The sequence below is a fragment of the Copadichromis virginalis genome, linkage group LG6 (genome assembly GCF_057382275.1).
Source record: "Copadichromis virginalis isolate Kocher_CV1m ecotype Utaka linkage group LG6, C_Virginalis_male_GT1.1, whole genome shotgun sequence".
NCBI classification, from domain to species: Eukaryota; Metazoa; Chordata; class Actinopteri; order Cichliformes; family Cichlidae; genus Copadichromis; species Copadichromis virginalis.
Genome location: NC_140623.1, coordinates 12,610,309 through 12,633,487, shown reverse-complemented (window position 1 = coordinate 12,633,487; position 23,179 = coordinate 12,610,309). Strand labels below are relative to the sequence as shown.

General features: G+C 40.0%; 2 protein-coding genes across 4 annotated transcripts; both read left to right on the top strand.

The window, feature by feature from the left end:
• The first annotated feature begins 1,492 nt into the window (after positions 1–1,492).
• Positions 1,493–14,198, top strand: LOC146707384 (uncharacterized). 2 transcript variants are annotated; one of them, XM_085458711.1, is made up of 12 exons: positions 1,493–1,677; positions 5,113–5,275; positions 5,373–5,800; positions 8,829–9,024; positions 9,313–9,365; positions 9,639–9,789; positions 9,877–9,960; positions 10,068–10,142; positions 10,255–10,341; positions 10,697–10,774; positions 12,387–12,629; positions 13,053–14,198. In XM_085458711.1, the coding sequence occupies exons 1-12, from the start codon at positions 1,669–1,671 to the stop codon at positions 13,835–13,837; spliced, it is 2,352 nt and encodes a 783-aa protein (XP_085314837.1). In that variant the 5' UTR covers positions 1,493–1,668; the 3' UTR covers positions 13,838–14,198. The 2 variants fall into 2 exon arrangements, with proteins under 2 accessions (XP_085314837.1, XP_085314836.1); XM_085458710.1 differs by having other exon boundaries at positions 9,874–9,960.
• A 1,647-nt stretch (positions 14,199–15,845) lies between these two features.
• Positions 15,846–22,852, top strand: LOC146707383 (uncharacterized). 2 transcript variants are annotated; one of them, XM_085458722.1, is made up of 8 exons: positions 15,846–16,597; positions 18,124–18,198; positions 18,665–18,787; positions 18,866–18,993; positions 20,108–20,169; positions 21,265–21,328; positions 21,595–21,876; positions 22,053–22,852. In XM_085458722.1, the coding sequence occupies exons 1-8, from the start codon at positions 16,362–16,364 to the stop codon at positions 22,673–22,675; spliced, it is 1,593 nt and encodes a 530-aa protein (XP_085314848.1). In that variant the 5' UTR covers positions 15,846–16,361; the 3' UTR covers positions 22,676–22,852. The 2 variants fall into 2 exon arrangements, with proteins under 2 accessions (XP_085314848.1, XP_085314847.1); XM_085458721.1 differs by having other exon boundaries at positions 15,847–16,597; positions 18,863–18,993.
• Positions 22,853–23,179: the final 327 nt, after the last annotated feature.

Here is a 23,179-nt window from a genome sequence, read left to right as displayed (position 1 = left end):
AATATCACAGTTAGTCTACCTCAGTTTGTTTGGCAGCATATTGCCCCATGTACAGACACAGTAAATGGTTTAGACACATGAAGACTTTAAGTTTTTAATTTCCCTACCTTTAAATGTAACTTCTTATCTTCCTCTCCTGTCCTGTCTCTCTTATCTTTCTCCATCTCTGAGTGAAATACCCTGTGAAATACAGCTGGACCTTTAGCTAGCAACACACTGCACACAAACAGTTAGTATGTTTGCTGATGTTTATTGACCTGATAGAAACACTGCATTTAAAATCACCTGACACTTAAAAAAAAGTCACTCCTCGTCTTCTGTAGTCCTAGCTACAGTAGATGCTGAAGTATTGCAACCACAAGAAACAAAACAAAACGAAAAACACATCATTTGTTGCATTTTCTTTAGTGAAATCTACAAAAAACACAAAAGATGGTAGTTTGAGAGGCATAAACGTGTTTTTGCACCAACACGCCCAAAGTCTGCTATCAGATTACAAATGAAATGCTAATGTTTTCAATGTTCTCTGATGAAGAAGATATGGGTGTATAGGATTTCTCAAATCTTTGTGTTCTGTTTTTATTTACATTTGACCCAGCATCCCAGCTTTTTAGGAATTGGGGGTCATAAAATATTATTGTCAAGTAGGAAAGCTTTTGGAAACAATCAGAAATATGGTTCGTCAGTGAACCAGGGAAAGGGTTTTACCTCACATATTTCAACAGGCTACATTTCAGTCTGCAAGTGTGCAGCAGGAAATAATAGTAATAAATTATCAGGAAGGAAGTAAATATGCATATTTGCATATCTATTTCACTTTCAGTGTGACTGCTTATGGTGATGGACAGGTTGATGAGATCAGGCAGGAGTTTCCATAGACTGTGATGTTTGCAGACAACATTGTGATCTATAATGAGTAGGGAGCAGAAGTGAAAGAGTTAAAAGGAAGGTTTTTAAGATGGTAATGAGACCTGCTATAATATACGGTTTGGAGACATTGACAAAAAAGCAGTAGGTGAAGCTGGTGGTGGCAGAGTTGAAGGTGCCCGAATTGTTACTGGGAGTGATGAGGATAGGCAGGATTAGACATCAGAGGGACAGCTCAGGCTGAGCGGTTTGGGGAAAAAGTTAGAGACGCAAGGATGGCATGCGCACAGGAGGGGATAGTGGATGCTGAAGATGGAGCTGCAGTCAGGAGGAATAAAAAGAAGGATGTGGTGAAGGGTTGGGGTATGTCGGATGTGACAGAGGAGGATGCTGGGGATAGGGTGAGATGGAGGCAGATGATCCGCTGTGGCGACCCCTAAAGGAAGCAGCCGGAAGAAGAATGAGAATAGGAAAGATGTCTGAAAAAGTGGAGGGCAGAAAATGGATATTTAATTTTGTCATCTGTCTGTAGAGATGCACACCTTGTAATCACGGGGAGGCAGTAATTCAGCAGCAGCAATTTCAGCGTCGAAGAAGAAGAGGAGGAGGCGGAGTAGAAGAAGAACCGCTGTTTAAAAGAAAAAAAGGGAAAAAAGTGGTGGCGCAACACAGTTTAGCTAGCACAGAGTGCACGGTTAGTTCATGACAGCTGCTCCCATCCGGAATAACGCTTGTACTTAACCCCGTGTGTAGCCCTGTTTCTCCTATGACATCCTTCACAGTCGGCTCCGACCTCGCACTATGTTTGAGGTAACGTGACAGCGTAGCTGCTTTCAGGCTGTTACTGTGCAGCTGGCTGCAGTTTGCTGTAGCTGCTGTAGTTAACCAGTTAGGTAAATGCACGTCGTAAACAGGTTATCCTCGTAGGTCAGGGACACCGTATTACTTGAGAGTGCACCGGTGTGGACTTGATGCTAACCTTCTTACGTTCATGCACAGAACCAATTATGTCATTATAGCTTTAAAGCTAGCTGGTTAGCAAACGGTAATTGTTATTAAACAAGGCAGAGCTGCATTCATTACGATAGTACAATGACTTATACACTGCGACTGACTGATGGAGACGTGGAGGCATATATTCAGCGGCCAAGTGAAATAGTCAAGAATATTTTCCTGCAGGGGATAACGCAAGCAAACGAGACAAAACAAGTTTATTTTGAAAGGCTGTTCAGGTTGCTGACTCTTGGAACCCAAGAAAGGTCTAAACAGAACTTGCTGCTAAACTATTAAACTAAATCTAAATCTCTTGAAATGGATTGTTTTCATTTTACAATTGTATAAGAGAAATATTTTTACTTTTGTGAATTTAGAAACTTGAGAAAGCGTTTTTCTTTTCCCGGACACTAATATATAACTATCAGAATAAATCCAGGTTAATTTTTCAGACTGTGTTAGAAAATATTCTGCAGCACTTAAAACAGAAGTTTAACATTATCCTGCATGAATGCTTTATGGTAGGAAAGGTTATAATTTTACCAGGGTGGAATAATACAGACCACATTACATTTATGTGAGTTGGTCCGGGTCGTCGGGAATTATGTGTGTGCAGTCCACTTGGTAGCCTCATCAGCCTAAATTAATTGAGAAGGGGGGGGAGGCAATATTTGGAGCGTACAGTATTTAGGGGGGGGGGTTACGTTGAAACTAACAGCAGATTCTTGAAGTCGTTCATACGTCCAGTTAAACGGGTCAGTTAAACTTTTTAGGCTGGGATACAAATCAATTCAAGTTCATGCTCGAGTTTATTTGGTAATTTTAATGCATATTTAATACGTTTCTTGACATTTTGTTGGTTGGTATGGTTGTTAAAGACATATAAACGTTAAATTAGTAAGGTAACTAGTTAAATGGGATTCACTGGTGGTTGTTTCGTTGATGATGGTTGGTTGATTTTAGGCCAGTTTTAACATGTTTCATAATATATCTGCTAAATGTACTCTAACATTGTCATATCGAGGCTGTGTGCTCATCATCTGTGTTCAAAAAACAAAAAGTGAACTTTTAGAGTTTATGTTTGAGGTGATTTCCTTTTCGTGGTGTGTGCGGTTACAGCCTGTGGCTCAGGTGTATTGTTTCTTTATATTATATAATTAATGCACAATTATATAATGTTTACATTACACAGTATTAGTACCAGTATATCAGTATTGCACTTAACGAGAAGTATACAAGAAGAGACATATTTCAGTTATGTTGTTACTGTTGATGTTGCATAATTTGTCCTACAGGGGGCACTCTGAAACGTCTATGTTGGTAACGTGTTTGGAACGGCAGCCATCAAAGCAGATCGAGTTATCCACGACTTGTTATAACAATAAAACAAGATGGTTATGTTAGTAAGGACTCATAAATAACAAATCACAACATATAATCTCTGTGTTTCATCTGTCTGACAGAAAAAGCAGCTTTTATATCAGATTTTTAAAAGCACCAAATATCGGTTTCTGTATTGTTCTTAAAAATCTTATATCAGCCGGGCTCTAGAACATATTATATCAGATGTTTATTCAATTCAATACAAAATGTATTTGTATAGCACATTTAAAAACAACAGAGTTGACCAAAGTGTTTCATCGGTTAAAAACAAAAGAAAACAATAGAGAAACAAATACAGATAAATTAGAAACAAATACAGATAAATAAGAAGACAGTGAATTAACAATAAAAACATAAAACAGGCCTGATGGTACTCGTACTGAACTCGAATTAAAAGCCAAACTAAAAAAGTGAGTTTTAAGATGCATTTTAAATGACTGAATAGACTCTGAAGTACGAATCTCCTCTGGCAGATTATTCCAGAGTCTGGGTGCTGCTACTGCGAAGGCCCGATCTTCTCTATGCTTCAATCGAGACCTTGGTTGTGCTAAGAGCAACTGGATAGATGATCTCACTGCTCTTTTGGGGTCATACATGTTGAGGAGTTCGTTTAAATAACTAGGCGCCATATTATTTAAAACTTTAAAAGTAAGTAAAAGAATCTTAAAATCAATACGATATTTTACAGGGAGCCAGTGTAAATTTGCTAAAACTGGCGTATCAATTAGATGTTGTAAGAGTGGTAAGAGTTTTTTTTATTCTTGCCGTCATTAATCTAAGTAGTTTTACTTGTTTAACCTGAACTCTCGAGTCTAGGATGTAACGCCATATTATGTAATCACTTGACAAAATGCAATATCACTTACATTACAGTCATCTTCAAATGCTTCTGGGTATCCATTTGGGCAGATATTTTGAAGCATTACCTAAATTAAATTAACTTAACCTCATTTCAGTGGTCAGTTAGCCATAAAAGCAGATATAAGGTCAGTTATGAAATTTGATAAAAGCTGCTCAAAATGTTCGCTGACTTTTTAATCTAGGTTTGTTTGAGTGTCATCGCTCTCTCTTCTAATGTTTGCATTGAAGAGCCTGTTACAAAATGGGGCAGCACGGTGGTTAGCACTGTTGCCGCACAGCAAGAAGGTCCTGAGTTCAATTCCACCATCAGGCCGGGGTCCTTCTGTGTGGAGTTTGCATGTTCTCCCCGTGTTTGCGTGGGTTCTCTCCGGGTACTCCGGCTTCCTCCCACCGTCCAAAGACATGCAGCTTGTGGGGATAGGTTAATTGATTAATACAAATTGCCCATAGAATGTGAATGTGAGTGCGAATGGTTGTCTGTCTCTGTGTGTTAGCCCTGCGACAGACTGGCAACCTGTACAGGGTGTACCCCGCTTCTCGCCCTATGACAGCTGGGATAGGCTCCAGCACCCCCCGCGACCCTGAAAAGGAATGGATGGATATTACAAAATGTATAAGTTGCACTTTATTGATGAAAGTATAAAGTTGTTATCTGTTTTATAATTGACCAAAATGGATGTTTAACTGCTGTATTATGTCAAGTAAAAGTATTCAAAATGATTAAGTTATTGTAAATGGCCTGTATTTGTATAGCGCTTTACTAGTCCCTAAGGACCCCAAAGCGCTTTACACAACCAGTCATCCACCCATTCACACACACATTCACACACTGGTTTGTGGCAAGCTACATTGTAGCCACAGCCACCCTGGGGTGCACTGACAGAGGCGTAATATAAAAATAAACAGTAACTTCTGATGGCTTTATATAGCAGCTCTTTTTTCTTGTGTGAAACTTGAGCTGTTGTAGAGTAGATGACCTGTTTTTCCTTCTGTTTGATATCTTAATAGGATCCTGAACTTCAAGATCCTTTATCACTGAGTCTGAATGAAAACTGCAGTGACCAGTCTTCCCCCAAAAAAGCACCAGCAAGCCCCGACTACACCTGTGAGATTCCAGAGATCCGAGTAATCATCAAAGAGGAAGAGGATGGCTGGACTGTGAGTGAGAATAGTGAGTGGAGAATCTTGAATTATAGCTTCTCTTCACTACATGATACACACATTGTTGCTCTTTGTGATTTTTCACCTTTTTTATATATTAAACGCAGATGAGAGCCTCAGCTCAGAGAGAGAAAAAGAGGATGCTTCTGTAGACGGCTGCCTTCCCCACCAGAAAGCGAGTGGCGTGGAGAGCTCTGCTTCATATGGCGTAAAGAAACCCCAGAGAGGATGTGCAGCGGAGAAACGGTTTGAGAAGCCTTGCCCTGCCACAGAGAGCCTGCAGAGACACAAGCTCGCGAGCTCCGATGAGAAACCGCAGATTTCCTGCAAATGTGGGAAGGCATCAGGAAACGTGACTGTACATCAGTGCAATAACACAGGAGAGAATCCCCTCTCCTGTCCAGGACGGGACATGACCCCCGGTCACAAAAGGAACGTGAAATCCCATCAGGAGCGCTGGGACCGAGACCAGAGAGCATCTTTACACACAGAAGAAGAGCTACAGCAGACCGAAACGTCAGCACCTTGCCAAACTGTATGTTGTTTTAGATTTTGTAGATATTATGAAAAGATCAACACATGAAGTTTTCATTGTTTGTTTTTTTTAGTCATCTAGCTTACTAAATTTTATTTATGTGTTATTCGTGAATGCATTTATAATGTCCCAGTCGGCCTCGTGCAGGAAGGTGTACATGTTTGTTCTTAAAGATCGGGTCTTAAAACTCATGTGATCATTAAAACTCATCCCTCGTGTTCATGCTGCCCATTAAAAGATCACATTCTGTTGTTTTTGAATATGAGTACAGAATCAGTCCTTGTGCTGTGCGTCTCAAATCAGTTTAGATCTCACAGGTTTAGATCTGACAATCTGCTAGACACGATCACATGGTGACAGTCAGGAGTAAAAACTCCCTTTTAACTGGAAGAAATCTATATTTTGATATTTTACGTTTTTGACTGCAGTGGAGGGACGATGATAAGATGAGGACTTCGTAACATTGCTTACATTATAAACACTTTAGGAAGGGATGTTTTTGTGTGGCGCATACTAAAGGAATGACATGTTGTTTTAAGACTGACTCAAAGAATGTAGCTTTTAATTTTCCCCTACCAAGAGTGGTCCAGCTCTGCTGTGTTAAGTACAAGAAAATGTTGCTAGAAGAAATCCTCAGTGTTTTCTTCAGTTTTAATTCTCTCGTGCCCTTTTTTAAAACTCTGTAAGTCAGGGGTGTCAAACTCAAATACACAGTGGGCCAAAATTCAAAACTGGAACAAAGTCGCGGGCTAACGTTAATATTTATTGAAATATATTTATTCCTCCAGATATAAGAATGAATCTTTTCTTATGGACTCAAACACATTTTGCTAAAAAACTGAATATGGAACAAGCAAAGCTTAATTCTAAACAATATATATATTAGCTATATAATACCAGTAGGCCAGCTCTAATAGTAATTTGGTGTGGCTTCGCGGGCCAAATGTAATTAGGCTACGGGCCAAATTTGGCCCGCGGGCCAGAGTTTGACACCTATGCTGTAAGTGATTGCTTCTTAATGTCACGGTGTAGTGCTGCTCTGTTGGAAGCTGTATAAAAACAAAGTGAATTTTGAATTTCCCACTATTTTTCAGACCTTGTTTTTTTTTACCTTTTTTCCCCTTAAAATTTAGAAATAAAATGCTTATTTGTCCTAAGTTTTGACTGCATGACTTGGAAGTTCCCCAGTGTGAGACTGCTTTTTATAGTTTTTAACTTTTGAAACTAAAATTGGATCTTTTGGGTTAGATGGGAGAAAACAGCAGTGATAAGTGTGGTTAGTTGTATAAATAAGACATGCATTTTGTTATATTTAAATTAGTGGTAATGCTGGAAAATCTGTGCACTTATATTCTTCTTGCTATGTTTTGTACGTTGGGATATTAACTCCCACCTCTTACATGCAGTATTGTCACTGCACTGTGTGTAAATACAGAGAACACTTTCCTTTTATTCCAAAACCCAGCTCACGCTGACGTAACACGCTCATAAATCTGGCCCTTTGGGTTCAAAATACTAATGATGACTTTCCACGAATATGCAGCTACTCTCTAAGAGGCTTCATTAATCTTGGCGTTTTTGCAGTTGAATGTTTGATGGCTCCAATTTGAAATGTCACATGCGTTAGGGCAGAGGATGAGAATAGGAAGTTGTTTTTGTGTGAGGCCCTTTGTTTCAGTCGGTCCAGTGAGGTCCGGTGTTTTTGGACAGTGACACATTCTTTGCAGTTTTGCCTTTGGATTTGAAATCAAGCATTCAATATGTGATTGAAGTGCAGAGTTTTAGCTTTAATTCAAGAAGTTTAACAAAATTATGTCTTTAACTTTAAGAAATGCAGGATTAAAATCATTTGACAAACTAACATAATCCTAAATTTAATGGTTGTTTTTAATACTTGGATAACAATTCTTTGCAGTCATGACTGCCTGAAGTCTGGCAGCCACGGACATCACCAAATGCTGTGTTTCCTCCTTGAGAGGCTCTGCTTGGCCTTTACTGCAGACACCTACGGGTGTTGGTTGTTTGTAGGTCTCTTTGTTTCAATCTGGTCATTGAGGAATGTTTCATTTATTTGCATTGAGAAACATTTGGGTTGCTTTTGCACTTTGCTTTGAGTATTAATGATTTACACCGTAAAGCACTGTTCAGTCAGTTTTGCAGCATGTGGGTGAATCTGAGCAGACAGTGTAGCCCTGCACACATCACAATTCATCCTGCCCCTTCTATCAGCGGTCACATTATCAGTAATCACCTGCTTACATTGGTTAATGCCATAATATTGTCTCCACCATCATCATTGTTTGATAGATGATGTGGTATGCTTCAGATCATGAGCTGTTTCTCTCTTCCATACTTTTCTCTTCCTATCATTCTGGTACCAGTTGAGCTAAGTTTCACTCAAAGCTTTTTTTTTCGGAACTGTGGAGACTCATTTTGATGTTTTCTGGCTGATTTCGTCTTCCTGTTCGTGAGTGTAAGCAGTAGTTTGCACCTTTCTGTAAACCCTCTGCACTGCATTCATGTAGGCAGAAGCTGTTTGCCTTAACCAAGGAAAGGATTCGTTTCATAAGTGTATCTACCAGGAGGCTGAGGCGTAGCGCTGGCCATTGCCAGCATTTTTTTCCCCTTTTGGACTCAAATAAAAGGATAGCAAATACAAATTCAACAATGATAAACAACTCCAGAAACTTTATCTGCCTAATTTGTCATGGAATAACAACATAATGGACCTTTTGCTCTTAGATTCTGACAATGGGAAACAATGTATAAAATTGGATGGCTATAATTTCTACATGGTTAATGCAATGCTTTGGTTTAAACCCCCTGAATTAAAGCTGCAGGTCTGTACTTCAGTCTTGATTGTTTCAGTTGAAATCCACCAGTAGTGGTGTAACGAGTAAACATGACAAAAACTGTTTCATTGTCCAGAACCTGCAGATAACTTTGTCATTCAGTAGCTTCTTTGCTTCCTTGTGACAGATGTGCTCTGACGTCGTGAATTCCTTTTAGCTCTGTTTTCTGTTTTTAGAATTCTCCTAAACGTGAGCACCCAAAGTCACGCGGGCTCAAGATGGCATCTGAAAACTTAAACGACCAAACGCTACATTTGACTGTAAGACTGCATGCAGGGGAGGAGGAGGTGGGCGAGGAAGAAGAAGAGGAACAAGATGAAGAGATTGGAGGATTAATCAACTCTGATGGAGAAGTGGTTGAATGGGATTCTGGTGAGTTATCAGCACCGCGGGTTTAATAAAAACCCACGACTTCTGCAAACAATACTCATTTATTTACACAAGGGTCCTTCCTTGATTCTGTTTCTCATGTGAATTTGTAAGCTTATTGGCTAAAGAATATCTTAAATAACAGAAGAAATGCATTAATAATCTTTCCCAGATACTCACAGCACTCATAGTTTGCATTTAGTTTATCACTACATTGACATTCCTTCTTTGTCTGGATTGCAGACTGTCAGTTTTTTCTTTAACCTAAGGTAACTGTTTTGATTTTTACAGCAGGCAGCTCTGACCGAGGCTCTGATTGCTCAGCAGGTCCTCCGCCTAGCAAGGTAATTCATTTTAACACAGTTTATCAGTTTAATGTCTAAGATTGGGTAATTACTGCATCTCAGTCACCACGGGAGTGCTTAGTCTTGTAGTGTCGACTGTTGGTGTCATAAATCAAATCAAAATTGCTCATTTGCATCTGCAGCACCACTCTTTGCCTCCTGCCCTACACACACCTACTGCCACTGAATAGTTGGGATGTTGTACATACAGTAGTTTAAAAACTGACTTTACAGGTGGGCTTCTGATGTTTTTTAATGATTGTGATCATGCAGGAGTCTCAGCTGCGAGGCCAAAGCCAGAGAGACAGCAGCAGCCCGACGCTCATCATGGAGGTTGTTTCTGTGGGGGAAGATGAAGAAAGGGAGGACGCAGAGGAAAAAACAATAGGGGCAAAGATGAATGCTGCCTCCCCCTCATACTGTGGTAAACACAAGTGAAGGAAAACCAAAAAACTGTTAAATAATCATCACATTTGGTCCTGAGGTTATTTTGTTTTGCACTTGTTAGCAGAAAAAAGACCAAGAAGAACTAAAAAGGTTCCAGTAGTGTATGTGGAGAACTCAGACACAGAGCTAGATGTTCCTGCAAATGCTGGTGAGTGACATGAAGTAAAAAGGTAGCACTCGTGGCACATTCAGAAGAGATGGAAGGAGACCATCAGTGTAATAGATTTCTTTTCCGCTTTTTTCTTCATCCGAAAGCAAAACGAAGAGGCAGAAGAAAGATTTCTCGAAGTCCACTGTTGCCAGCTGAAGACTCAGAGGCAGATGCAGGAGGTCAGTGAGTGATTCTTGTGTTTTCTACTGCAGCTTAACGTATGTTAACTACTCTGAAGTTACGTTATTATGACTTCATAAGTCATAATTAGTCTTTTTCTTTATCTTAAAGTATCACAGCGTACCCGAAGAAAGAGAAATTTGCATGCAGCAGCAGAACCGGAAGAATTAAACTCAAAAAATACCCGCCGTGCTGCTGGTAAGAAAAGAAAAAAATAAGCCTGACTCTTGAATATTACGTCCAAACTTCAGATATTTGCTTATATCCTATAATTCCTATAATTTATAATCCTTATCTTTATAATCTCTTCTGCTATTTGCACATTCTTTACTGTAAATTCCTAAGTTAATTTGTAAATTTTTGTAGTAAACTGTAAATTGTAAATATTGTAAAACTTTTCTTCTGTCATTTAATGGTCGGGCATTGTACAGCTACAAGCATTTCACCCCCATGTCATACTGTGTATGGTTGTGTGTGTGACAAATAAAATTTGAATTTGAATTTGAATTATATGCTGTGATTCTTAAAATCTATGACTTAATTTTTTCAACAGCAAAGCGACCGTATAGACAAAGGAAAGATACCAAAACATCTGGTGAAGCAGAAGGAGAGAACATGGCTGTTTCACCAGGTAAGAAATAATAAAATTACCTAATCAGTGAATAACCAGCTCAGTGTTCAGCTGAGGTACTAAAATGGTGTTTTCTGAAAACCCAGAAAAGCTTTTCTGGTTCAATGCTCATTTAAAAAAAGAAAAATTTTTGTGGTCAGGCAAATTGAAATATGAAGTTCTTTTGGAAAATATAGATGCCACGTCCTTTGGACTAAGGGAAAGGGACCAGGCAGCTTGTTATCAGCTCTCAGTTTTAAAGCCTGCTGTGATGCTATGTGGCTGCATTAGTACCTGTTGAATTGTCAGTTTGTGCATCTGGAAGGGCACCATCAGTGCTGAAAGGTATAAACAGGCTTTAGAGCAAATTACGCTCCCATCCAGAAATCGTTTTGAGGGAAGGCCTTGCATATTTCACCTCAGGTCACACATGCTCCCAGACTCTGTTAAAAGAAGAGAGAATGATACACAGTGGGAAAAACAGCCCTGTTTCCCACTGTATCATTTCAAGAAATATGTTTCTTGACATGATACGTTTCCTTAGTTCGAGACATTTGATATGTTTTCTAGGGCTGTTCGATATAACGATATATATCGGCTGACAATATAAAAACATCTAACGTTTCATTTTACGCTATTGTTTGTTTCGTGGTGTCAAAATAAACCGTTTACAGCAATATTTTTTCATCTTTTTGATGGTCACTGTAGTGGCTATATTAATTAAGTTCTCTCTTTCTCTTATACTTAATATAACCACACTACGGACGGACAAGCGCCTGTTTTTATGCGTTGTGGTTAGCAACAACAATGGTAAAACCATCGTATGTCCGCTTGTTTATTTTCCACATAAACCTTTCACAATAAAGCTCAAGATCCTGTTGAGACTTTTCAAAATAAACTGAATCACGTGAAAAAGCAGATTTTTTACGGATGAGAAGTAAAAAAGAGCCGCCAGGTGTTAAAAAATAAACCTTAGATTCAAACGTTAGAACAGGCTTTCCCCCGCAGCACGCCGTGTAATAAATACACGTCGTGTAATAAATCCCAGTCGATCAGGAGCTTGTGAAATACTCAGTCTGGCACCAGCAACCATGCCACATTCAAAATCACTTAAATGACCTTTCTTCCCCATTCTGATGCTTGGTTTAAGCTTCAGCAAGGCTTCTTGATGATGTCTACATGCTTAAATGCATTGAGTTGTTGCCATGTGATTGGCTGATTAAATATTTGCATTAAGGAGCAGTTGAACAGATGTATCAAACAAAGATTCTGGCAAGTGTATAGAGTATAAGCTTTCTAATGATAATTTCAGTGTAAACAGTTTGGAAGCATTTAAAGACAGAATATTATCTGAACATGTCTTCAACATGCAACAGAAACAGGCCTTTAGAGTCTCTACTCTTTCTTTATATGCATAATGAGTGTAGGGGTAATGAGATCTGTATATAAATATCTTCGGGCCAAAATGTTGCTGCTTCTGTTTTTCATTCCTGTAGGTGTCAGATATGTAGGATTGGTTTGACTTTGAACAGATCGTTTTGAAGAAGACTTCAGTTTGTGAGCTACACGTCATGTTTGAGCTTTAAAATAGAAGCCTCACCTTGTAATTTCCTCTTGTTTTCCATCTCCATAGACAAGAAGCGCCCTGGCAGAAAGATGATCTGTGTACCAATTGAAATACCTCCTGAGCTCCTGAAGAAACCCAAAGAAAAAATGGAGTACCACTGCTCAGTGTGTGGCAAAGAATTCCCACATGCCTACAAACTAGAGCGGCATGAGCTGATCCACACAGGAGAGAAACCGTACTGCTGCTCCATCTGTGGCCGTGGTTTTAACCAGAAGGGAAATCTCAAAACGCACTACAAAGTCCACTTAGGTGAGAGCTGCTAACAACGCAAATATAATACTTGACAAGCCAGAAGCATTGCATTGCACTGTTGCAATACAATGGTGGCATCTTTCACTACTTTTAACATTGGCACTGTGTTTTATTTGCTCCAAATGCATTTTTATCTTGGAACTGAAGATGCATGATTTATAGTTTTTCAGAGCAGCATTTGCCATTTATACTGCTGATAGATTTGTCTTGGTCATTAACTAGGAAAATTGTAATGATTAGTATATAATAATTAACCAATTTAAGTTTTGATCTCCTACCTGTTAATCCTATGACCTGAGTTATTTGCACTTTTACCCCAATGTAAAAGTGAGGTAAGCCTAAACTTCTATGAACTGCAGAGGTTGTTATACCTCAAAGCAAAAGAGTAAAACATGGTTTGAATCTTCCACTTCTCTGTAGGTCGTAAGGGTGCTGTGGATTTTGATGATGAGGTGAATCCCATAGCGTCAGAACTCTCTGAATATTTAAAATCCCTGCCTGGCGAGTCCAGGATTCGATCATCCCTCCGTTGCCTGGAATGTGGAAAAGACTGTGACAGTCATTCAGCTTTGCAAGCACACCACATCACTTCACACACTCAGACAGCCTCTGAATCAGGCCCCATCAAGCCCGGCGCACCACCTCTTCTCTTCTGCCGCCGCTGTGGCATTCAGTTTAGTGAAAAAGAAAAGCTGGAAGAACACATGAAGACCCACATCAAGGAGAAGCCCTACTCCTGTCCCGACTGTGGCAAGAGGTTCATTAACGAGAGTTACATTCAAATCCATCAGCGCATCCATACTGGGGAGAAACCGTTCCTCTGCTCTCAGTGCGGCAAAGGATTCCATACTGCCTCCTCCCTCAAGCTGCATGAAATGCAGCACTCCGGGGAGAGACCGTTTGCATGTTCCATTTGTGGGAAGACATTTCGGATTAACTCTTACCTAACAGCGCATTACCAGACCCACATTAAAGACAGGCCATTCATTTGTAGCATTTGTGGAAAAGGCTACTCCAGAGCAGAGGAATTGAAGGTGCACCACAGACTTCATACTGGAGAGAGACCCTACGAGTGCGGGGATTGTGGGAAGAGTTTCATTTATCGTCAGGGCCTTCGGCAGCATCAACGCACACATGCTGGAAGACGCATCGGGCCAACCAGACAGCTTGGTAGACCAAAACAGCAGGCCAGGCTTGACATCTAACACTTAATCTATCGATGAATTTTTGTTGTTAATCGTGTTTGAAAGTATTGCAGTAAATTGTGTTTTTCTTCCTTCCATTCCTCACAGCTGCAGAAAAGATGATTACTGTGTCTAAAAAATGTACACCACAGACTTCCTGTGGGTTGCCAAGAGTTTGACAGTTTGTTGTGTGGTTTTTCTTCTATCCATGTTTTCTAATTATGTTTTTATTTACCACCACTTGTAGCTCATCTGTATAAATTTGAGTGCCTTTGTAACCTGCATGCCAAATACTAATTAATGTTTAAAAAAAGATCATGCACTATATCCTTGATATTTTAAAATCCATGTTGATGGAATACAGACATTTTTAAGAAACAGAGATTGTTTGTTTTCTGTATTTGATATGGCATCTTCATATCAGGCTACAGGCCGAATTAGACAGATGGTTTCTCTCAAAAGCTCCACCAGCCAGGGTGCCGGTTTGGCTCAGTGGGTGAGCCAGGGATGAGTTAACAGTAGGGATGGGTACCGGTGTCCGGTGCCATGATGGCACCGGTTCTGACATAAACGGTAGTAACCAGACCGAAAAGCAGCGCACATTTCGGTGTGCTTTTTCGGTGCTTTTTTTCCCTGAGCTGTGATACACTTCTAGCCAATCATTTTACGTTTCCAAGGATAGTAGGCGGGTCCAGGTACTTTCGTTCTTTTAGAGCAGAGCTACAGATTAAAAATGCCCATGACGAAGCGGTCAAAGGTCTGGCTGTACTTCACAGCAAAATATGCAAACTCAGCAGCAACAAGTGCTTTAAGCTGATACTGTGATACTGTCAAAGGAGGTAACACCTCGAATCCGATGAAACACATGGCGACGCATAGCGTTTTTTTAAAAGCCGAGAAATGCGCCGTATTTGATAGCTTGCTGCGAGACCTCACACCGAGTGCATCTACTGCGGGTGTGGTGCCTGTTATCGGACCCAGATTTAGCAGCATCCCCCAAAAACACGAAGAGGAGAGTCCTGGCCCCTAGCCCTGCCAGTGTAGCAGATGTGATGAGGATGATGATGCAGCAGCAGCCGTGCTTCTCTGCGTGAGTAGCTTAATGTTGTTTGTGTGTAATTTACGTTGAGTAGGCTCACCACGTTATTACATTAATGCAGGTAGTGAACTAGCAAATCTCATCATAGCTACATGCGGCTGTCTTCTTGTTTGATGGCAGATACTCCCTTCACCCTGGCCAAAAAGGCTAAAATGACCAAAGAAAAAGAGGGAAACGGCTAAACATGAGAGGTTTTTGGACAAAGTTTGTGTTTTTTCCATTGTTTAAGCACTGCTTCCAGCCAAGAGTGATACCATATATGCCCCATAGCTGCAGAAAAGGCTAACATTGTTATCTTTTTACAAAAAACCAGCTGAACATGAGAGGTTTTTGGACCAATTTTGTGTTCTCCATTCTTTAAGCACCGGTTTGAGCACCGTTTGAGCACCGGCACCGTTTCAAAAGTACCGATTTGGCACCGGTATCGGATAAAACCTAAACGATACCCATCCCTAGTTAACAGAAGCTATGACTCATTAAACTTGGCAATATTTTCCCAGTCTTCTATTGTCCAACTTTGGGAAGCCTCTTTGGACTGTAGTCTCAGTTCCTGCTCTTAGCTGGCAGGACTGGCACTCATTGTGGTCTTCTGCTTCTGTAGCCCTTGTGCGTCAAGGTTCGGGGATGCTCTTCTGCATACCTTGGTTGTAATTTGTGGTTATTTTAATTACTGTTGCCTTCCCACCAGCTTGAATCAGTATGACCATTCTCCTCTGAGCTTTGACATCAACACAATAGTTTCAGTCAGAGAACTGCTGGTCACTGAATATTTTCTCTTTAGTTGACCATTCTTTGTAAACCCTAGAGATGGCTGTTTGGGAAATCACAGTAGATGAGTAGTTTTTACTGAGACCAGTATGTCTGGCCCCAACAATCTTACCAGGTTCGAAGTCACTTAAATCGCCTTTCTTCCTCATGATGTGTACATGCTTAAATGCAAGCTGTGGCGACATGATTGGCTAATTGCGTTTTATGATTATTACTTTTACAGTGCAATCACCACACAGTTATACTTTTGGGGTCTTATTGTCAGTAACAGGAATGCAATAAATATTCTGAGAACGCACACACACTTATCTACATAAATAAAACACAGACTCATTCCATATCAGCTGACCAAATTTTAAAAAAAATTCCCAGCCTCACCATCTCTGATTTGGCTTAAAACATTCCAGGATAATGATACACTTCTTATTAATAGAAAAACTGCCCAATTTTAGCTCTCTAACGTTATTAATTTGTTCACTAAATGCAAAAACAAAACTACATAACTGCATAAATTTAACATCAAATCCATGTAATTACAAAGATATTAGAACTTTAAAAAAGAAAAAAAAACATTCATATCGCACTCGAAGAAGACGCTGATCGTGAACGCGCTCCGCTGCCCCTGTTCTCCGCGCATGCTCTCTTTAATCGCACCGTCAGGAAAAGTTTGCAAACACAATGGCTGAGGAGCAAGCTCAGACATCAAACGAAGAGCCCGTTCCTCTGTTCCTCATAACATCAAACACGGCACAGCAGAATAAGAGAAAAAAGCTCGCAGACAAAGAGCGCGTTGAGGAGGGAGTGTCAGATGAAGCCAGGATAAACATCGGAGCCGCTTTTCAGAGGTGGAGGGAGATACGGGAACTGAAAGGGTTCAAAACTGATGCAGAGTTCGCGACATTTCTGCTGGACAGGTAATAATACCCCTAAATATAATGGTAATAATAATAGCTCAGCTTCATTTCGTTTTGCTTCAGATAAAACACAACATACTGACTGAAATGACGCATATCTTGTGAGTGATGTTGCGGTGGGCTAATGCTAGCTTGTTCCCAGTACTGAGGTTTGTGATGAGCGCGTGAGTGTGAGGGGTTGTGTCAGGAAGGACATCCGGTGTGAAAAACAAAACAAAACTGCCAAATCATACATGTGGAGCTACAAGATGTGAATAAAGAGCAGCATGAGCTTTAGAAATAGGTTCACTGAGCTAAAGCTGAGTGAACCTAACCATTAATCATATGTTGATTAATGGTTTTCTTTCGTTTTTGATGTACTGCAGAATATTTTTATAAAATCCCAAGCCAGGAAAATCACCTTCATGTTTTTCTGTGTTTTATCTTCAGCTAATTTGACACAAAGGCATCTGCTGTGATGATTACACCTTTGATAAAGTCTTGCAAGTGTCAGCTTCCTTTTTATAGATACAGAAATATGTAAATGTACTGATCTGAATTATGTTTCTGACTATCTGAGGCAAAATTTCCCAGATGCAAATTGAATTGAATCGAATCGAGGATCGAATCGATTTGGGACCTTGTGAATCGGAATCGAATCGATTCTAGAAATTAGTGACGATACCCAGCCCTAATAGTCTCCTTTGCATTAAAAAAGACGACCTTCTTTCGGCTGCACCCTTTAGGGGTCGCCACAGTGGATCATCTCCCTCCATCTCACCTAAGCATCCTCTGTATGGAAATCTCATTCTTTATTATCTATATGTTTCTGATGTAACCCTCCTTTATCTGGGCTTGGGACCGGTGTACACTGGCTTATGCACTCACGTTGTGTTTCAATAAATGGAAAAAGGAAAAAGAACATGAACATGAATCAAGTTGGAAAAACATCATGAAGTCTAAGAAAGTTTTTGAGTTGTTGACATCATACTCAAATTAATGGCACATAAATATTTCATTAACCGCAATACATTTGATTAATTGTGCAAATGTTTGTTATTCAAATAAATATTTTTCCCACACTTAATCTGTAATATGGTAATTGTTTGTAACCATAGACTGTATATCAAAGATGGATGTAAGCACATCACCCAGTGCTCTGGAACATTGCATTTTGAAGCCTCAACGTTAACGCTTTGGCCATCATTATGTAAAGCAGAATTCAAAGTACATCAACTGACCCCATTTGTGGGCATTTATCTATGCAAAGTGAAGGATTGTGGGTATCCCTCCTACACAGTTGTCCTTCCTCAGCGTGTAGTGTGACAGTGATCACCCTATGAAGAAGTAAAATGCTGAGTGATTGAAAATTTAGAACAGAGAAGAGAGAGTTTACCAGGCCTAAACGTGAGGTTATAATGTTTTTGTTTTCCATGTTATGAGTTAGCTCTTGCATACTATGCTTTTGTGCAATTATTTAAATAATTAGTAACCAGATGTAATTTTTCTGGATTTTAGTTTGACCTCCATGAATTGATTTTCTGCAGAGATGCTGACTTTGAAAAGGAAGAGCTGAGTTTCAGTGAAGCAGAAAAACCTTCTGCTCAGGTTTCAATGTCAAGGTATATGTTTTTTTTATTAATAGTATTTATTAGTTGTTTTTTTTAATTAATTATACTGTTGTCACAGATTATAATTTCTAGGTCAGACATATATGCATACCTTGTACAGTTAGATCCTGTATTGACAGACAAAGTTCAATAAAACAGTCATAATCTGAATGAATTGCAGACTTTTACGGTTTTTTAAAAAGTAGTACATTAGCAGAATTGCAGAAGTTTTTCTATACAGTCTTGTATTTTTCAAGGTCTCATATGTAATTGGACAACTTCACACTACCGTAAATGGAATGCTTATTTTTAATGAGTGAAAAGTCAACTTGTCCAAAACAAGTATGCATAAAACTGCAAAGCTATTTGTCATCCCTCAAACTTGATGATGACTTCAATTTCATCGTAATTCCCATACACACAATATTTACATCAACTTATAAGTCATTGAAATAATGTTCGTTTTCCTTCGCTGTAGTGTTGACCGTGCAGAGAACTGGGTGTGTTCTCCGGGCGAGGACAAAGATGTTTCAACATCAGAGGATGAGGATGGCGTCAGTGACAATAAGGATGAGGACTACATCCCTCCAGTATACATTCAGTAAGCCCTTCATTTAAAAGTTCAGGTTCATGAAAAGTTGTTTCATTTTTCTCACTGTCTTCCCTGTTCCTCCAGCAGTGGCAGTGCCAGTAAAACTAACATGCACTCGGATGCTCCAGAGTCTATCAGCAAAGGGGACGCTTCACATGAAACTGCAGAGCCAATGGAGCAGCTGCCAGGGGGCATGGAAAAAACGAAAGTCCAGAGTGAGGACAAAACTGGTTATCCCGCATCCATTATTTACTGCTGACTGATTTAAACACCAGCAGCAGTTGTGTGAGATTAGAAGGATTTTATATAAATGTCTCTGGGTCGGGTGCATCAACAGATCGTTATGAAGCCTGGTCTTCACTGATAACTTAGTTTTTGTTTGGACCAATTTGTAGGATAGATATTGTGTACAGCATCCACCAAACAAACCTAGTCTTACTTATACCTGCTGTTAGCATGTGAGTGCCCAGGTCATTTTGGCTGTTGCCTAGCAACCACAATGTAAATTTGTCGTTTCAAAGTTGGCAGCAACTCTGAAATAAGACAGTGAACAAAGTCAACGGAAGATCACACTGATTATGTAAATCTCTGACAACTCTGTCTTTTAACTTTAGCATAAGTGTTACTTTGACAATATGAAAAAAAGTCTGAGTTACAAGCCTTTCAAGCACGTGCAGTGGGTCAGAATTTAGCTTTTTAAGTCGCCATATCGAGATCGCCCCGTGAAGTTTTCTCAAGATCAAAAGAATATTTAACAGATCTTTAAAGGAAGGAAGTTACAGTTTCAGAGAGTCACTGGGCTGAGTGGGTGCACTGGGTCCTAGTATGCAATAAATGGGGATTATTTTCAGCTTTCTGTCATGTAATGCTGCTTCTGAATTAAAAACACTGGGGCCATTTTGGTTCAGCCTCTTTATTCACGACAGAGTTCAAGCCAGTATTTTAAAAATGTTATTGAACACTTTTACACAGGAAAGGCAAGTAGGCCTTGAGTTAATGTAACCTGACAAAGTTTTTTACATATCTTTAATTTTTCTTTTTAAAATATGTTTGCTTGAAGTATTGAGTAAAACAATATTACTATAGCAAATCGGTTTATTTAAATATGCTGTAGTTTAAAGAAGTTGTAGTTGTTAACAGCGCTGATAGTGGATTTCTCCAAAAAAAAAAAAGTTGACATGTGCTATCCTCCTGAGGTTTTCTTTGTTACGATGGCAACACATCCCCACAAGTCACTGGAGAAAAGTTAAACACCAAAGTCGTCATTATTTTCTCTGTAACTTGGTGCCTATAATGTTATGCTGATTTTTGTGTCATTTGTTCCTACAGGAAACAGGCCTCATCATCAGCTTGGAAACCAGGAAAGGAATGCTGCCAACAAACACCTCCAAGTGAGCAAATTTACACCTTATAGATTAAGACTTCTTAAACTGTTGATAGCTGTGCACCTATTTAAGGAGGCGGGGTGTGATTCAGGGCTACACAGAAAAACTACATCCATTAAAAACCTTTGCACAGCATTTTTAATGTGTCTGTTCAGAGGATGGACCTTTTTAAAGGGACCTACACTATTATCAGTGATTACAAGCTCCAAAGTTTTATTATTGGACTCTCATAGAACAGTTTGGAATGATTCATGGTTCAAAATAATCCCTGTCATTTTATACTTTAAACCGGGTACCCGGGACAGGCTTACTGAAGTCTTACCTGGATCCAGACTCAGGGTATAGGCTTGGGGACAAGCATTTGGTTGCTCAACCTGAAAAAGGATGATGTGGGTCCATCCTCTTATGGGCCCACAACTCACAGAGCAGGCCATAGGTGTTCGGTGATCTGTGGCAGTCAGAGGCGGAGGCCCTGGCTCTCTGATCCTTGGCTTACAAATCTGATACGTGGCACGTCACCTCTCTGGTGGGGAAGGAGCCGGCGCTTTTGTGAGATACCAACTAGATGTAGCCAAGCTCACCTCAGTCCATAGCTCAGGCTCTGGAACCAGTTCACAGATAGATTGGGGAGAGCTGAAAGTAAAAGCATAGGTGTCGATTTAAACTCATTTCACAATGAGTTTCCTTTGAAGACTGGCTGGGCTCTTCCTTAGAGGTAGGGCAAGGAGCTCGGTCATTCAATACTGCTACTCCTCCACATAGAAAGGAGCCAGTTAAAGTGGTTTGGGTATCTCCTAACAGGAGGAGACCCTGGAGTATTGTGCAAATATGAGAGCATGTCGGTTCAAAACCCAGATGTATCACCCAGAATGAATTGTGCCTTTCGGAAACACCCACATGTTGAAGTACCGCAACTTCAACATGCAGCGCACCACAGCGAGTAGTTCTACATGTTGAAGTTTTTGTACCAGATGCACAACCTCAAAAGGATCTGTGAGTCCTCCTGACATTGTTTGTTTTTTGGGCAAATGTGATAACCACTCCACTGTGGAGCCTTTGCTCAGGCAAATGCTGACAGTTTAAAACTTCATGTGTTCACAGTGGAAAACAAATGAAGGCCACGGAGCTGAAACACGGGAGCAAGATCATGAAGCAGCACCTACAGGTAAGTTAGACTATTTTATTTTGATGTCATATTTTTTCTTTATAAGATCCGATCCACAAGACACATAAAAATATCCTCTGCTGGCCATAAAAGATTTTTAAGGTCGCAGAAAAATCTCTTGATGTTTTGATTTTTGCATATAAGCGTGATTGAATCAGAAGAATGTTTTTATCTCTTTAATGCAGCAGTAATCTAAACAGAGTTTTGCTGCTAGTGCTCGATGCCTTCCATACTCACACTAATGTTCTGAATATTATTATTTTCAGGTATTTATTTTTGTTCAGGAGAATTTTTAGGTGCGAGTTCAGAATCCACCAGTGAGCACACCGGCCTCGCTTACAAGACCGAAGAGATAAAACCGCCGCAGGCGCTTCGCAGACCGAAGAAGATCTACAAGTGTCAGACCTGTAGTAGAGTGTTCCCTCGGTACAATGCACTGCAGCGCCACCTTGTGATTCACTCGGGAAAAAGACCTTTCAAATGCTTTATATGTGGGAGAGGATTCACCCAGAGTGGAAACCTCAAAACACACATGAAAGTTCACAGAGGTGAGAGGAACCTCCTGCTGTGCTCAGGACACTTTAACCACAAGCAGTCATGTGATTAATTCAGTTGTGCTCATGAAAGCATCCGTTGAGTTTCTCCTCTTGTGTATCACGATGTTTCTTCTTTATTTAATTGCCCATCTGTATCTATCAGTCACTGTATTTGTTCCTCCTCACAGGTGAGCTTCCAAAGTGGACCTTAGTTCAAAAGAAGAGCGAGCCTAAAGAATCGCCTGCTACAGTTCACGTGTGTGGGGAGTGTGGAATGGACTTCCCTGAGAAACATCAGCTAGAGGAACACCGTGAGACTCACAAGAAACCCTACGCATGTCCCGACTGCGGCAAGAGATTCAAACAGGAAAATGGCGTTAAAATCCACATGCGGCTCCACTCAGGAGATTCCCTTTTCTTCTGTTCCGCCTGTGGGAAACACTGCACTACGGCTAAAATGCTTAAAATACATATGCTCACTCACACCGGAGAAAAGAATTACCATTGCGATCAGTGTGGGAGGGCGTTTTCACGCTCTTCCTATCTAAAGTTGCACCTCAGAACTCACACTGGAGAGCGACCTCACCTGTGCTCGATCTGTGGTAAACGTTACTCCAGAGCAGATACTCTTAAAGCCCACCTGAGAGTTCACACTGGAGAGAACCCGTACACGTGTAAGATGTGCGGGAAGTGTTTCTATTATTATCAGGGTTATCAAGCACATGTGAAGACTCATAACAAGAAGCCCAAAAAAGCTACAAGACCTCTGGGGAGACCAAAACAACAGCTGATAGTGGTAAATAATCAATAATGGGATTTTAGAAAAATAAGAAAATATTAAATTATTTTTGTTATATAATATACCTTTAACTCTCTACAGAGAAATTTCTGAAGTGGTTGGAGAAGCAGTGTAAATGTAATGTGTTTTTTAAGCACAGTTGCTGTTATGTGACTAGAACTGTGAAGACAATAAATCCTAATAATTGTTCCTGTGTGTTTTGTAATTGTAGTCTTAACAAACTCTTAAACTTAATGTTGATTATTCCAGATATTGGAGACTTAGTGGATCTGATACAAGGATTTGCCATTAAGCCAAAAGCTTAATCCAGTGAAGCTAGAAATATCACTGTTATTTGTTTTTTGTCCTTGGAAACAATCAGCCAATCACACCTGAACGTGAGGTTAGCTTATCAATCACATTACAGCAACTTAGTGCATTTACACTTGTCGAGATGGCCTGCAGAAGATCAGATCAGGAAAGAAATGTGATTTAAGTGACTTTGAATGTTGTGTCCTTGTTGGTGCCAGACAGACT

What these genes read in the sequence shown, in the direction of transcription:
- LOC146707384 (XM_085458710.1), top strand. An exon ending in CGTCAGCACCTTGCCAAACT is followed by an intron (nt 5,801 to 8,828) that starts GTATGTTGTTTT and finishes TTCTGTTTTTAG; the next exon opens with AATTCTCCTAAACGTGAGCA. An exon ending in AGTGGTTGAATGGGATTCTG is followed by an intron (nt 9,025 to 9,312) that starts GTGAGTTATCAG and finishes TGATTTTTACAG; the next exon opens with CAGGCAGCTCTGACCGAGGC.
- LOC146707383 (XM_085458721.1), top strand. Translation starts at nt 16,362, where the DNA reads ATGGCTGAGGAGCAAGCTCAGACATCAAACGAAGAGCCCGTTCCTCTG. An exon ending in GCTCAGGTTTCAATGTCAAG is followed by an intron (nt 18,199 to 18,664) that starts GTATATGTTTTT and finishes CCTTCGCTGTAG; the next exon opens with TGTTGACCGTGCAGAGAACT. An exon ending in CTGCCAACAAACACCTCCAA is followed by an intron (nt 20,170 to 21,264) that starts GTGAGCAAATTT and finishes ATGTGTTCACAG; the next exon opens with TGGAAAACAAATGAAGGCCA.